Genomic DNA, 16,865 nt, shown 5'->3' on the forward strand with positions numbered 1-16,865 from the left:
GACTAAGTCTCTTAGACAACCTACTCGTAACCTCTCTTAAACATATTAAGATGTCTGACTTATCTCAGTCTTTCGTAATTATGGTTAAGCAATCCCAGTCTAGCAATACCAATACATATATTAAACATTATAGGTTCAGTTAGTTCAAACAACAGGTTTTCAAAATTTTTATACGCCCACATTGAAATGTGTCGTATATTGTCGTCTGTCCCACGCGCACAATTGCTTGTGGACACTCTTAGAGGCCAAAGTTAATATCCGATTGACTTTAAATTTATACACAGTATTTGAGGTCAGGAGATGAAGAAGCTTATTGATTTTCATCGATTTCAGATAATTACTGCCAGAGTTATGGCCCTTGATCACTTGAAAAAATCTTGTAGACGCTCTAAAGGCTAAAGTTAATATCCGATTGACTTTAAATTTATACACAGTTTTTAAGGTTGTGAGATGATGAAGCCCAGTGATTTCCAATGATTTCCGATAATTACTAAAAAAGTTATGGCCCATGATCACTTTGAAAAATCTTGTGGATGCTCTAGAGACCAAAGTTATCATTAACTTATCCAGACCATAATCAACTCTCAATGTCAACGCTAGCCTGCGATATTTATTCATTCATTCATGAAATCGATAATCGAGACTATGTTTTTTATCGTACCGACCTTAGTAATGATGATCGAGGCTAGGCCGAAAATTCAATCACTAAAATCTTAGTTCAGGGTGGATCAATTTGATTGAAATTTTCAGCATATTCCCTTTACATTATCTAGTTTTTAACTATTATAGTGAGAACTGCCAGCTCTATCTAATCTCCCATAATGTATCTTTAATGAGTTGTAAATCTTAATCAAATTTTAGTGTATTATAAATGTTTCATTACCGACATTAGAAAAAATATGCAACTGCTCGGACGACTTAGCTGCTGTGGGTATATGTTTTGTTGCCTGGCAACCTATCTTTATTGTTTAAAGTTTAAAGCCTTTCTAAAATGGCCCAATATTGGCTATTTTTATACGCCCACAATTTTATGTGGACGTATATTGTCGTTGCCCCTGTGCGTCCGTCTGCCCTTCCACAATTTGTTTGTAGACACTTTACAGGTCACAATTCTTATCCGATTTTGACAAAACTTGAAATATAGGTTTATCTCCAAAAGATCTCGTTTCTTTTTGATATTGGCATCGAAACTTCATGGATTACGGCCCCTGATTGTACGTAAAATCACGTTTTTAGCTTGCGGACACACTAGAGGTCACAATTTTTTTCCGATTTTGTTGAAACATGAAATATAACTTTATAACCCAAAGATCTCGGTTCCTTTCGATATTCGTGCATATCGGACCGTAACTTCCTGAATTATGGCCCCTGATTGTACGAAAAATCGTGTTTTTAGCTTGTGGACCCTATAGAGGTCATGACTTTTATCCAATTTACTTGAAATGTAAGTTTATAACCCAAAGATCTTGGTTCTTTTCGATATTTGCGCATATCTGACTCTAACTTCCTGAATTATGGCCCCTGATTGTACGAAAAATCGCGTTTTTAGCTTGTGGACCCTATAGAGGTCATAATTTTTATCCGATTTAAAAAAAAACGTTTTACTATATCACCGTTACACCCTAAGGATGGCTGAGTTCGAATTTCGTTAAAATCGGCCTAAAACTGACAGACAAAATGGCCGCCCCTCGTCAAATAGTGTAAAAATATGGTATATTAAGGTTGTGGACCCTCTAGAACCCACAATTTTTATCCGACTTTGTTGAAACTTGAAATGTAAGTTTATAACCCAAAGGTCTCAATTCCTTTCGATATTCGCGAATATCGGAGCTTAACTTCCTGAATAATGGCCCCTGATTATACGAAAAATTGCGATTTTGGCTTGTGGAACCTATAGAAATCATAATTTTTATCCGATTTAAAAAACAGTTATACTATATCACCGTTACACCTAAAGATAGCCGAATTCAAATTTCATAAAAATTGGACCAAAACTGACAGACAAAATGGCCGCCCCTTGTACTCAAATAGCATAAAAATAAGGTATATGAATGTTGTGGACCCTCTAAAGTTCACAATTTTTTTCTGATTTTGATGGAACTTGAAATACAAGTTTATACCCCAAAGATCTTGGTTCCTTTCGATATTCGCGCATATCTGACCCTAACTTCCTGAATTATGGCCCCTGATTGTACGAAAAATCGCGTTTTTAGCTTGTGGACCCTATAGAGGTCATAATTTTTATCCGATTTAAAAAAACGTTTTACTATATCACCGTTACACCCTAAGGATGGCTGAGTTCGAATTTCGTTAAAATCGGCCTAAAACTGACAGACAAAATCGTAACTTCCTGAATTATGGCCCTTGATCGTTTGAAAAATTGCATTTTAAGCTTGTGGTCCCTCTAGAGTTAACATTTTTTATCCAATTTAAAAAAAACATTTCATTATACCACCGTTACACCCTAATGATGGTTGAGTTTGAATTTAGTGAAAATCGGACCAAAACTGCCGGACAAAATGGCCGCCCCTCGTATATCTTTAGAGGTCACAATGTTCACCCGATTTTGATGAAACTTGAAATGCATGTTTATAACCCAAAGATCTTGGTTCATGTCGATATTCGCACAGATCGGATCGTAACTTCCTGAATTATGGCCCCTGATTGTACGAAAAATCATGTTTTTAGCTTGTGGTTCCTCAAGAGGTCACAATTATTATCTGATTTACAAAAAAGTTCAAATATATCACCGTTACACAGTAATGCTGGTTGAGTTCGAATTACGTGAAAATCGGACAAACTCTGCCAGACAAAATGGCCGCCCCGCAACGCAAATAGTGTAAACATCTGGTCTATCAAGGTTGTGGACCCTTTAGAGGTCAAAATTTTGATCCAATTTTAATGAAACTTGAAATGCATGTTTATAACCCAAAGATCTTGGTTCCAGCCGATATTCGCACATATCTGATTGTACCTTCCTTGATGTTAAGAAAAATCACTTTTTGTTTAGCTTGTTCTCTATCCATCTCTTGAAAAATGTGGGCTTATCCTGTCTGGCATCCGCTGGTCTTTTACAAAGTCGGACTGTTTGCATATTGTCCCCCGCCTTTCGAAGAAAGCAGGGGACTATTAAAATGGGTTCGTCTGTCTGTCTGTCTGTCTGTCGGTCCGTCCGTCCGTCTGTCTGTCCGTCTGTCTGTCCGTCACACTTTTTGGGACACAATAACTCTCTTCCTAATTGAGCTAGAATGTTCAAACTTGGTGTATGTGTTTATTAGGTCAATACCTTGATGGAGTTCGAAGATGAGCATTTTCCGCTTAGGGTAAGCAGAGATAAGCAATTTGATTGGTTGATGCTTTGGGACACGATAACTCTCTTCCTAATTGGGCTAGAATGTTCAAACTTGGTGTATGTGTTGATTAGGTCAATGCCTTGATGGAGTTCGAAGATGAGCATTTTCCGCTTAGGGTAAGCAGAGATAAGCAATTTGATTGGTTGATGCTTTGGGACACGATAACTTTAGTTCTAATTAAGTGAGATTGATGAAACTTGGTGTATAGTTTCATTACAGTAATACCTTGAATAAGTTTGATAATGAGCATTTTCTGCTCAGGGTAAGCAGAGCGATACGCAATTTGATTTTTATATGTGTCCTCTAATTATTTTCCTATTTCGGCGGGGGACATCAGCCTCACTGTTGGCTTGTTGCTCTTATCTTGAATTCAAAAAACAAGGCACAAGAAAAACTGATAGCACTGTTTCATTTTCCTCAGATAATTATAGAATGTGCATGTCTGAAGGTAGCTTTAAGCTTCAAAGTAAATACACAGCTGAACATTTAGTAGTCTGTATGTAAACTTCTGATAGCATTTGTGTACAGATATTTGACATCAAGTATTGGCTCCTATTTCTTCAATTACAGCAACTTTCTAAATCTTTTTTGTACACATATTGGTAGATTTAATCTTTAAATTTCAGTAAAGTTTTTCTGAATAGTATACACAATGGATGAATAACCACACATCCTGAGTCTGTATCCCATTGATGTCCATAATGAATAGACTACCACTAAAATGTTTTTATAAGCACACAAATTTATTTTAGTATCTTTCAAACATGACTGATTTGATTTAGTTAAGTGTACCATAGTTATTAAAAGTTTTCTTTTCAAATTGACTTCTTCAGCTACAAAAAAATCATTTGAACTCATTGATATTCTGGTCACACACATAATTTCATCCTTTATCCAGAGCTGACACTGCCATCTTATTTTTTAGTATTTAATCTTATAAAATGTTTGATTTTTTTTTTTTGCTTTAATGGGTATTCAAGTAAATCAGTATGAATTAGGTCATCAACTTAAGCTCATCCTGTGAATAAATTGTAGTAAATGTTCTGGCATACCATGGCGACATTGCGACAGAATCATGGATTTAGCATTCAGCATTTTAAATGTCATAGGTGGTTGGTTTTATGCATGCAAACTAATATGTATAATACAACCTTAGATATAATAACTAGGAACACAATTCTTAAGAGATTTACTTTGTTGTCTCCACATTGAGGGAATATTTTCCCAGTTCTTCCAGAATTGTCAAAAGTAGTGATTTGGAAGCATGCGTGCCCCTCCCCCCTCCCAGTAAACAAAAACAACCCTACCTCACAGACATTCCTGACCGCAAACTGATTAAGTTAAACAACTGAAAAGACTAGTTTGTAAATGACGGACACAATTAGGAGTATAGAGAATGTGTTGTTGGTGGAATCGGATTGTTATAAGAAAAACCATGGTAGTACTGAATGGTTGTCATACAATTTTACCAACAATTAACTTCTTTAGCTTGTAGGGATTTAATCGGCGAAGCTATGTCTGAAAGATTTCATTATGGATAAAGAGTAATGAAATAGGTCAGGACACCAGTTAACAAGCTTTAATGTCACGGAAATAATATTGCTTTATAACGGCAAAGACAAATTTGTACATGCAAGATTGAATTAAAAATATGATTGAATGTAGCAGACCTGTCAACTCTACCACATCACGCGGTAAAGTGCCGTGAAAAGGCCTCATGTACCGCTCTACTGCGCGGTAATAGATTTCTACCGCATTTTCAAACAAAGAGTTTTTTAATTTTCTCACCAAAACTATGGAACTAAGGGAAGCAACTCTTTGCATGTAAACAATAAAGATCACGACTTTCGGCTATCAGCATCGATTTGGGATATTGTAAGGTGTAATTTAGCTAAGAGATTTGTTCTCAATTTTTTTTTCAATCTATTTTAGCTAGAGTAAATAAAGTGGATATAATTATTGGCAAGTGTTCCAAATACTCTTAAAATGCGTAGCGATAAACTAAACAAATAGCGACAAATTTACGGCAGCAATGGCTAACATTTTCTCTTGCGCGCGTACGTACAGTATCTAATACAATACTTTGAATGCAACACAATCTGGATATTTCATTTCAACATGGGAATACGTCTCGCCGATTCTGACTTACATGGAACACTCTCTCGAATAAATATAAAAGCATATTTACGCAATCATGGGAGAAAGAAATCCCGTACATTGAGAGGATAATTGCCATGGGGGGGCATGATTAAATTGATACCAATATTTAGTCGTTATTTCAACATGAGAATACGTCTCGCCGGTACTGACTTACATGGAACACTCTCTCGAATAAATATAAAAGCAGATTTACGCAATCATGGGAGAAAGAAATCCCGTACATTGAGAGGAAGTGCGAATTTACGCGTTTTTGGGAATATACTGCCAAATCATGGTTTCTACTGCATTTTTTACACTACCCTACTGCATTTCAGCTCTGAGGGGTTGACGGGTCTGGAATGTAGTAAACAAACAGATTGTAGGATTGGACATTGTTGATTCAGTTCTTGTCTTGTAATAACATGTACAGCAATAATAACAGAAACCATATTTATAAATCATTAAGCTAAAAATATTTCAATGATTTTCAATCTAATTTATACAAAATCAGTATGAAGCCAACAATATCCCAATTACCAATACAATAGAAAACAGTTTATGCATTGATTTACCCAATTTATTTTCAAGTTTGATACCATACATAGAGACATCTTCAGATTCCTTTTAGAGCACTTGTGATCAGTAGAGTTAAGCCCCTTGATATTGAAGATTTAATGCCATTTTATAAATGTGTCAGATTCTACTAAAGAATATAAACTTAAGACATTTCACAGGAGATTTGTAATCAGACTATTTTAATGAAATGATTGCAAACATTAGTTTACTTGAAGCTAGACAAACAGTGTTAGAATTGATTTACTTTTATAAAACATGCTATAGTTGTTCCCCCACTTCCCCTTCAATTATACACTATAAATTTACTAAGATTTATAGGAGATAGATAACAAATCATACTTTTTATTTTCTGCGTTGTGATCATTGATTTCATCAATTTAATTATTGGCCTTATATATTTTTTTCAGCCTGAGGGTTCGGAAACGGCCGATTCAGAATTTGTAAGTATATAATTATGTACCATAATTGAATTTGAGTAACTGTAAGTCACACTGTTGATTTTAATTACTTGTTGGTTATTACTGCTTGATTTATTTTGTATGGTTTCACTATAGATATTTCTATAGAACTTAAGGTTGAGCTAGAAATTTAAGAAGTTCAGACAATGTAAATTGTAATTAGATAGTTGTTTTCTTTCTGTGTTCATGCTGAGGACACAGACAAAATATGTACCGCTACCTCAATTTAAATTGTAATTAGATAGTTGTTTTCTTTCTGTTTTCATGCTGAGGACACAGACAAAATATGTACCGCTACCTATTAGTAAATGTGGATCCCCTTTATGTGATTTGTTAGATTAAACTGCTTAATCAAATGCTCATTCTATTTCTCGTATATGGACCGATACAATGATGCAAGTAATAACTTTGCTTTACGCATAAAATCTCAGCCAAGGATTGCCAAATTACCAGTTTTTATACGCCCACATTTTCATGTGGACGTATATTGTTGTCGCCTCTGTCAGTCTGTCCACAATTGTTTGTGAACACTCTAGAGGTCACAACTCTTACATACATGCCAACTATTCCGATTTTGTAGGAATCATTCCAATTTTCTGAGTCTAATTCTGAATTCCGATTTTACTCTTTATAATTCCGTTTTTTAAAATTTATTGGAAAAAATTTATTATATTTCATTCCTGACCTTTTTGATTGATAAAATCCCTCTCGTTTTATTTTTACATTGACGACTGTCTCGGCATTCTCGCTGTTTGTTGTGAATCTGATGGCGATACTGTTTATCGTAGTATGAGTCGGTAAAACAACGAAAATAGTCGAAAACATGTGTCATGTTTTCCTTATTATGATTAATATAAAATGGAATAAGCTATTATGTCTGGACTAATCAAGATCAAAATGTCATGTGGTTATTTCCATCATTTGCCGTGTCTAATTTGCATAATTCGCGGTAAAACGACGGAAATAGCCGAAAACATGTCTCCAGTTTTCTCGATTATTATTAATATAAAATGGAATAAGCTAATATGTCTGGACTAATCGAGATTAAAATGTCATGTGGTTATTTCGTCATTGGCCGTGCCTAATTTGCATACTTCACGGATATTATTTGCTTCGCGGATATTATTTGCTACTTGGAGCCATTCTTGCATACACTCGTACAGTACACGGCGGGTTTACCGTTAGTTGCCACAGTAACGTTGTTAGCCATATTTCCTTCTGACTTGATAAAAAATGTTTTCAAGCTGTTTTCCATGTGTGAAAAAAACAAATTACAATTATAAATAAAACCCAGTATAAATAATTTACGACTTCTACTTCCGTTTTGGTCGTCAAGACAAACAAAATGGCTTCCAAATCAAATGTCAGACAAAAATACCGGGATTACTTGATTTTGGATCTAGTCATAACTTCATAAGTGTTTTAAAAAGACACATTGTTGAAGAAATGTGAGATTTATAATTTATTTTAAGGTTAAATAATATGAATATTATTATTACATTAAACTATTTTAAACAGTACATCTCTTATACAGTAATTATGTTTTAAGTAGCCTCTTACAATTCACAAGACAATTTGAGAACATTTTTGTGTACATCAAGGTCGATATTTATTGTCAACTTTGAGCAAAAATATTAACTGGGATTTTTTTCTTTCTTAACTCGAGGCCTGGATTATTTAGGACTACCCCTTTAACTAACATAGTTTATATACTTAATGTCGATCCCAACTAAGCACATAGCTAATGGTAATCTATTATATTCACTTAACAACAAATTTAGTTCATGCCTACATGTAAATGACCAAAAGCATATATGCATACTTTCGTATATAAATAGGTAAAAAAAACATCAGATGCATGGACCTAAATCACCAGCTGTTTTTATCCAATAATACAAGGTACTGCTTTAAATAGGTGCTTATTTCTCAACATTTTCTTGGGGCCCTTAGGCGGGCCCTTCAAGCCTCCGGCGCTTGCGGGGCCTCCAGCGCTCACGGTGCTTCGCACCGATCGAATTTGGACCTGCGGTCCTCGCTCTACCCTCAATACAAGACATTCTGATTTTCAATCTCCTCAGGTTGGCATGTATGCTCTTATCCGATTTCAACGAAACTTGAAATATAGGTTTATCACCCTAAGATCTCAGTTCCTTTCGATATTGGCATGTATAGGACTGTAACTTCATGGATTATGGCCCCTGATTGTACAAAAAATTACGTTTTTAGCTTGTGAACACTGTAGAGGTCACAATTTTTATCCGATTTGGTTTAAACTTGAAATATATGTTTATAACCCAAAGATCTTAGTTCCTTTCCATATTCGCGCATATCGGACCATAATTTCCTGAATTATGGCCCCTGATTGTACGAAAAATCATGTTTTTAGCTTGTGGACCCTATAGAGGTCATAAGTTTTATCTGATTTAAAAAAGCGTTTTAGTATGTCACCGTTACACCCTAAGGATGATTGATTTCGATTTTTGTGAAAATCAGCCCAAAACAGACAGACAGAATGGCCGCCCCTCGTTGTCAATACTCGAAAGGTAAGGTTATAACCCAAAGATTTCGGTTCCTTTCGATATTCGTGCATATCGATTTGTATCAGAATCCGAATCATTGATAAAAATTTAAATTCCATTTGGTCAAGTAGAGCTTACTTCTTACTCATGAATGACTTTAAAACATGCTGGATGCAATAATGAAAAAAAGGCAGACAGTCTTCTATTTGACTTGCTCTTACATATTCGACCCATAGTGATAGACTAATGTGAAATACTAATGTCCAATTGGCCTTGCTGATAAATACTGCATGAAGCCACAGAAAACAAAATTCAACTAACTAAACATCTATATATCTTTGTAAAGAATTGTCATTTTTTAAAAAATATTTCCCCATTATTTTTTAAATTACAAAAATCGCAATAAATCTATTGGCTTGGATTAAAGATGCATTATTAAAGAGTTAAATCTTCCTAATGCAGATCTTTCATTTGGCCTCAAATATTCTATAAATCATTAATTAAGACATTTATTCACATGCCATGTCCATAATCAACGCTCTAGACCATCGAATGCTTTTGATTTTCAACGTATTTAAACATGATTGCTAAGTAATGATTTAATTCAAAAATGGATAATCAAGACCTTGTAACATGGACGGGAAATCTTCCTTTGTTCTTTTCGTTCTTTTCGTTGAATAAGCAGATTGTTTTCCCTCTAGTAGATTGGGTGGAGCTTAACCATGCAATAACTAGACATGTTCAATGATATTGGTTTACACTAGTTGTCACCCGCCTTTCGAAGTGCAGGGGACTATTAAAATGGGTTCGTCCGTCTGTCAGTCACACATCTTTTTGAGACACAATAATTCTCTTTCTAATTGAGCTAGAATATTCAAACTTGGTGTAGGTTTTTATTACTAAAATTAGGTCAATGCCTTGATGGAGTTTGAATATGAGCATTTTCTGCTTAGGGTAAGCAGAGATAAGCCATTTGATTGGTTGATGCTTTGGGACACGATAACTTCAGTTCTAATTAAACGAAATGAAATGAAATGAAATGGGGTTGAACGTCCTACTGTTCTGCTCCTAACCTGGGCTAATGAAGACGGGCATACGCCATACAGTGTGCTATGATTTTGCCCGGGCAGCGGCACTATCGCCTACTCTTATATCGAATTCCAACTGCCATGAGATCTTTTACATGCATTCCAATGTATACACAGGACCTCGGTTTTTTCGTCTCATCCGAAGGACTAGACAGCTGTCCTTGTCAGGCCCTCCGTCCTGTATCACTGACAAGGGGGAACCACGCCGGAAAATCTGGATGAATTTTCTCGGTCAATGCAGGGATCGAACACCCGACCTCCAGGCTAGCGAGCCAGCGCCTTACCCACTTAGCCACGTGATCCCCCCAAATTAAACGAGAGTGATGAAACCTGGTGTATAGTTTCATTACATCAATACCTTGACTAAGTTCGATAATGAGCATTTTCTGCTCAGGGTAAGCAGAGCGATAAGCAATTTGATTTGCCGAGAATTTGGAACACAATAACTTTCCTTCTAATCGAGCTAGAATCTTCAAACTTGGTGTCGGTGTTTATTATGCCAATGCCTTGATGGAGTTCGAAGATGAGAATTTTCTGCTTAGGGTAAGCAGAGATAAGCAATTTGATTGGTTGATGCTTTGGGACACGATAACTTAGTTCTAATTAAGTGAGAGGGCACTTGATGTATAGCTTTATTACATCAATACCTTGACTAAATATTTTCTGCTGAGGGTAAGTAGAGCTATAAGTAATTTGATTGGTCGAGACTTTCGAACACAATAACTCTCCTTCTAATTGAGGCAGAATGTTCAAACTTGGTGTAGGCGTTCATTAGGTGAATGCCTTGAGGGAGTTTGATGGTGAACATTGTCTGCTTTTGGTAAGCAGAGATAAGCAATCTGACTGGTTGATGCTTTGGGGCACGCACGATACCTTTGGTTATAATAAAGTGAGAGCGAAGAAACTCTGAATATAGATTCATGATATCATTACCATGACTAAGTTCGATGGTGAGAATTTTCTGCTTAACCTAAGGAACAATAAACAATTTGATTGGTCAAGACTTTGGAACATAACAACTCTGCTTTTAATTGAGGTAGAATGTTTAAACTTAATGTAGATGTTCATTAGGTGAATGTCTTGACAGAGTTCAATGATTAACATTTCAAGCTGAAGCTGAGCAGAGCTAATCAATTTCATTGGTAGATGCTTTGGAACAAGATAATCTTGATTCTATCTGATAGAGAGCGATGAAACTTATAAATAAAATAAAAATGTGATTAATTAATATGTGTCATCTATTTATTTTGGGATTTCGGCAGTTGAGATCAGCCTCATTGCTGGCTTGTTTTATTAGAAATCATATAGAGAAGTGGAGTGGGTTTTCTCTGCAATAACAACAAGCATGTTGAGCAGGTGTCAGTGGTACAAGTCATTTATAACATGCTTCATTCGTTAACAGGTTTAACATCTCAGCCTACGGCCTCAATGTTTAAACCTATTAATTCATGAAAGCCGTGCTATGGCGTGTTTTATTATAAAGTGTACCAGTGGGTATCTAACAAATGTAATGGTTTTATTAGAAAAGAGAAAAAGAGTTTTTAAATATTTTTATCTTCAAAATCAGCATATATATTGAACATATAAAATACTTAATACCGGGTTTATTGATGTATTTTTTTTATTAAAAAAGGTTAAAAATATTTTAATGAATTACATCATTTAAGACAGACATTTTTCCCATCATTTTTTACCAAGATTTTAGATTACATTGACATAACATTTGTTTTAAAATTTTTAATTTATTTTTGTATAATTATAATGGCAAGTGTGTCTTCTTTAAAACAGACTTAAAAATGTACTGATGAGAAAAATAAGTTCCAAAAATTGAATTGTTCAAACCCCAGTGAAAATTTGACTAGTCTGTCCATCCACTACATAATTGAAGTGGTCTTACATTTGTTTTGTAAACTTTGTATTTTTACGTGGAAATATATTTGTCCATTTGTGGAATGGCTGTTTATGTTTTAGTATATGCCATTTAAAAAAAGCAGGAAAATGGTTTGGAAAATCAAATTTCCATGCTTATATATTGCTAACGTTTCGTCAAATTGATGTCTGTCCAGTTTTAGTGAAACGTTAGCATTATTTTAATATTTCTTTTCGGCTTCATATAACGTGATAGAATTTGAATAACCGCTGCAAACGAAGCGTGAGTGTAGTCTCGATCTTCCACACAGGATACGGATAATTTGACACGGGTAGTCGATTGATTATGCCATTTTTACAGTTGTCTCTCCGAAAATGTTAACGTTAATTAGCACTCTTGATACGTTAGCACCACTAATTCGCCTTTCACGGCGTTATTTACTCAAAATGTATCACTTTCTTTACGGCCTTTAGAAAAGAAAACCGTCTTTCCGATTCCCGATGCATAAACATGGCGGTCGGCATTCTCGCCTTATTCACTCGATCAAAATGACATTGACCCCCGCATAAAAGTGCTAACGTGTCAATTGTCAGACCGATTAAATAAACCGTCTGTCCTTACGTAACGTTAGCACGTACTTTTAAAATACCTTTTGTCTGATTTTAAATTTAAAACTAACCCAAGGGTAGAAATATTATACAATTTATTAATACCTTTCATTGCGGACTATTTTTATTTTTTAGATAAAAACAATAATTCAAGTAATACAGTTATTTATAAAATGTCCACGTCTGTCCTTATGTAACGTTAGCAACAGTTGCATGCCTGATAAATGTTTAAATTTTAGGTTATTAAAATATATGATTATATTTTGTTATATTAATCTTAAATTCGTAATATTATGCTTTATTTAGCATGTAAAAAATCTCAGTAACTACTTACATCAACACTATAAATAGAAATTTTCTTCAAACTTTAGTGCTAATGTTACAAATCTGCCAGAATGTCTGTCCACATGTAACATTAGCAATGCAATTATTTTTTAAATTATATCCCATGAAACTTCAGATTTAAATAATTTATTATTACATTAAACTTTTGAAGAAAATTATTAATATAAAGCAACAGTTAATATCTGAAAGGAAAATAAATGTGCCATGCGTCTGTCCAATTCAAAAGAGACATTTTATATTTACTAAAATGGTCATCTTTACTGTCTTATGACCCAAAAATAATAGCATCTTCATTCATTTAACAATTCAATGTATATTCTACCTATAGAGATTGCTATTTATATTAATTTTAATGTGCATTGTTTGCATTTGATATAATTTCATCTAGAGTGATACGATTCAAAAAATTTCAATATGTTAGGTATAATGTTCAATAAAAAAATTATTTTGCGAAAAATTATCTTTTTTAAAATATATTTTGGAAGAATATGTATCAATCTTCCCTGAGACAGGGATTTTGTAAGAGGAATTGGAATTTCATAATTCAGATGGGATTGGGAACCTATGGTACACTTTAAAAAAAACATGCCCTATACATATAACTTGTAACAACAGTAACAATGACACTTGAGACTATACTGTTCTTCTAACTGCATTATCTCTGCTCAGAATGAAGCAATTTTCCTTGTCATTATCTATTTTTTAACTATTATAGCAAGAACTGTCAGCTCTTTATCTAAATCCTACATAATGCACCTTTAATTATTATGGGTAAACAATGATCAGTTAAATAATTTATAGTATGCAGCCAACCGTGTTTGTGACACTGGGCATAATGCATGGTCACGTCACGATAAAAAAGATTAGAATTTTAAGACTTTAATTTTAATTGCAACTTTCAATTTCATTTTGCAAATAGTGAGTCTAACGACAGAAAATGTGAGCCCTGGCAATAATATTTTCACATTAAAGAAAGGGCTGAACTATAGACTTGGTACATGAGTTCATTAGAATATTTAGAATTTTAATTATTAAAACCTTTATGTATTTAATTATAAATACTGGTACTAAGATGTTATACATGATTGTATGATTGTGAAATGAAATTATTTTTAAACAGACAAATGGTGAGGGTGAATGGGAACACGAAGAAATTATATTAGAAAGAGTAAGTCAAAGTATTTTTTTTTGTTCTGAACTTAGATTAAGGGTGTTGTCATGGTTTATATAGAACATGTTTGCATCACGGATATCTTGTCATTCATTTTTATACGCCCACATTTTCATGTGGACGTATATTGTCGTCGCCCCTGTCCGTCAGTCCACAATTGTTTATGGACACTCTACAGGTCACAATTCTTATCCGATTTTGATTAAACTTGACATATAGGTTTATCTCCAAAAGATCTAGGCTGCTTTCGATATTGGCAGGTATCGGACCGAAACTTCATGGATTATGGCCCCTGTTTGTACGAAAAATCACGTTTTTAGCTTATGGACCCTATAGAGGTCACAATTTTTATCCGATTTTGTTGAAACTTGAAATGTAAGTTTATAACCCACAGATCTTGGTTCCTTTCGATATTCGCGCATATCGGACTGTAACTTCCTGAATTATGGCCCCTGATTGTAGGAAAAATCTCGTTTTTAGCTTGTGGACCCTATAGAGGTCATAATTTTTATCCGATTTAAAAAACCGTATTATTATATCACCGTTACACCCTAAGGAAGGCTGAGTTCGAATTTCGTGAAAATCGGCCCAAAATTGACAGACAAAATGGTCGCCGTTCGTTCTGAAATAGCATAAAAATACGGTATATCAAGGTTGTGGACCCTATAGAGGTCACAATTTTTATCCAATTTTGTTGAAACTTGAAATGTAAGTTTATAACCCAAAGATCTTGGTTCCTTTCGATATTCGCGCATATCGAATTGTAATTTCCTGAATTATGGCCCTTGATTGAAGGAAAAATCACTTTCTTGTTAGCTTGTTCTCTATCCATCTCTCGAAAATGATAAAAGACTTTGACTAAAATCAATTGTTTGGGTCTCATTAGGATTCAGGTTAAATTGATCACAATATAGCACCAATTCATTGAAGGTGTAAAAATTGTCTGATTTTCCCATACAAGAATACCAATAACGGTAAATTTATCATCACATTAACACTCAGAAAAGTTAGCCATCTGTGTTGTTGGAAAATAGACTTTAAAAACCAATACTTGTTAAAATTTAAACTCTCTCAAGAACTAACATTTGTTAAAATGGAACAACCCCAATTGAGAGCAATAAATATTAGCTGTTAACTATCATGGTTGATCTGGATAATTGATCATTTGTAGGTTTCAAGTAACCATGTTTCATATCACTATCAGGCAACATGATTGAAATTTGATTTGATGGCTGTTTCAAACTATGAAATTTGATAGAATACAGGTTTTAAAGACCTCGAAATTGTCCGGTTGTCAACTGTTATTTTCTCACTGTTGATTGAACAATGGGGGAGTACGTACTGCACATGTGAAATGTATTTTTGCATATAAAACTTGAAGTAATGAAGGTAGTTCCTCTGTTTCTATATTCTAGCAGAATGTGATACAGCTATTTAGATCAAAATACATTCAACATACCCTGGTTCCTGTGCTACCCTTCATTACATGGTATCAAAGTTTTAAAAAATGATGACACCTTTAATAAATTGGTCAAATTTGTTTATTTTATATTGGATATTCAAATAATTACTATTAGTTCTGTGTATGGCTGTTGCTCATGCAGTAGTTTAGTTTTGTAGTTTGACTATTAGAACCGGTAGACATGATATCACTTTTATAATACAGGTCTAACAAGATCAGATTTTCAGGATGATGTAGCAAGTAAATTTATTCCTTTAATTTTATATAAATTTAGGGTACAACAGGTCTAGGATTCAGTATTGCTGGTGGAACTGATAATCCTCATATTGGTGACGATCCTGCCATATTTATTACTAAAATAATTCCAGGGGGAGGTGCTGCACAAGATGGTAGACTGAGGTAAGTCAAATAATTATACCAATGTAATAGTTTCAGATTTTTTTTTTTATATATTTATCTACTGGTAGTGGGACAAAATGATGTTAAGATAGCTGTTTGGTTTACATTCAATTTTTATCATCAATACTCCCAGTTTTTCTTTCTATATTATACATAATTTAAGATCAAATCAGTCTAATTTGAATAATGTCTTCAGTTCATTACACTACATATAATTAGTTTGTTAGTTGATATATATTTGGAACATCTGCCATTGGCTATGTTTTGGATGAGACTTTAGTGAGTTTATAAAGTTACTAGCAGGATACCCGGCTTCGCTCGGGGGTCATAACTCCGAAACCAGAAGTGGTAGACTAACACCACCTGGCCTATGTTACTCCCCGGTCCGAGCTACAACTATACCCCAAATTTCAGACCCGGGGCAGACCTAGTGTAGCCGCCAACCCCGAACAGACAGACATAACTCCGAAACTGGAAGTGGTAGACTAACGCCACCTGGCCTATGTTACTCCCTGGGCCGAGCTACCCCTATACCCGAAGATTTCAGACTCGGGGCAGACCTAGTGTAGCCGCCAACCCCAAACAGACTTCGCTCGGGGTCATAACTCCGAAACCGGAAGTGGTAGACTAACGCCACCTGGCCTATGTTACTCCCCGGTCCGAGCTACCCCTATACCCCAAATTTCAGACTCGAGGCAGACCTAGTGTAGCCGCCAAGCCCGAACAGACCGGCTTCGCTCGGGGTCATAACTCCGAAACCGGAAGGGGTAGACTAACGCCACCTGGCCTATGTAACTCCTCGGTCCGAGCTACCCCTATACGCCATATTTCAGACTCGGGGCAGACCTAGTGTAGCCGCCAACCCCGAACAAACAGA

At 35.0% G+C, this 16,865-nt stretch overlaps 1 protein-coding gene across 5 annotated transcripts in view; it reads left to right on the forward strand.

Annotated features, from left to right (window-relative positions):
- Positions 1 to 16,865, forward strand: part of LOC126820647 (disks large homolog 1) — a 358,192-nt gene that overhangs the window by 138,026 nt on the left and 203,301 nt on the right. For all 5 annotated transcript variants that reach the window (XM_050548725.2, XM_050548744.2, XM_050548735.2 and 2 more), the window contains 3 exons: positions 6,476 to 6,508; positions 14,077 to 14,124; positions 15,864 to 15,988. In XM_050548725.2, coding sequence (XP_050404682.1) covers positions 6,476 to 6,508; positions 14,077 to 14,124; positions 15,864 to 15,988 — 206 coding nt within the window. The remainder of the gene's footprint in view (positions 1 to 6,475; positions 6,509 to 14,076; positions 14,125 to 15,863; positions 15,989 to 16,865) is intronic.

Source organism: Patella vulgata, chromosome 1 (assembly GCF_932274485.2).
Source record: "Patella vulgata chromosome 1, xgPatVulg1.2, whole genome shotgun sequence".
NCBI lineage: Eukaryota > Metazoa > Mollusca > Gastropoda > Patellidae > Patella > Patella vulgata.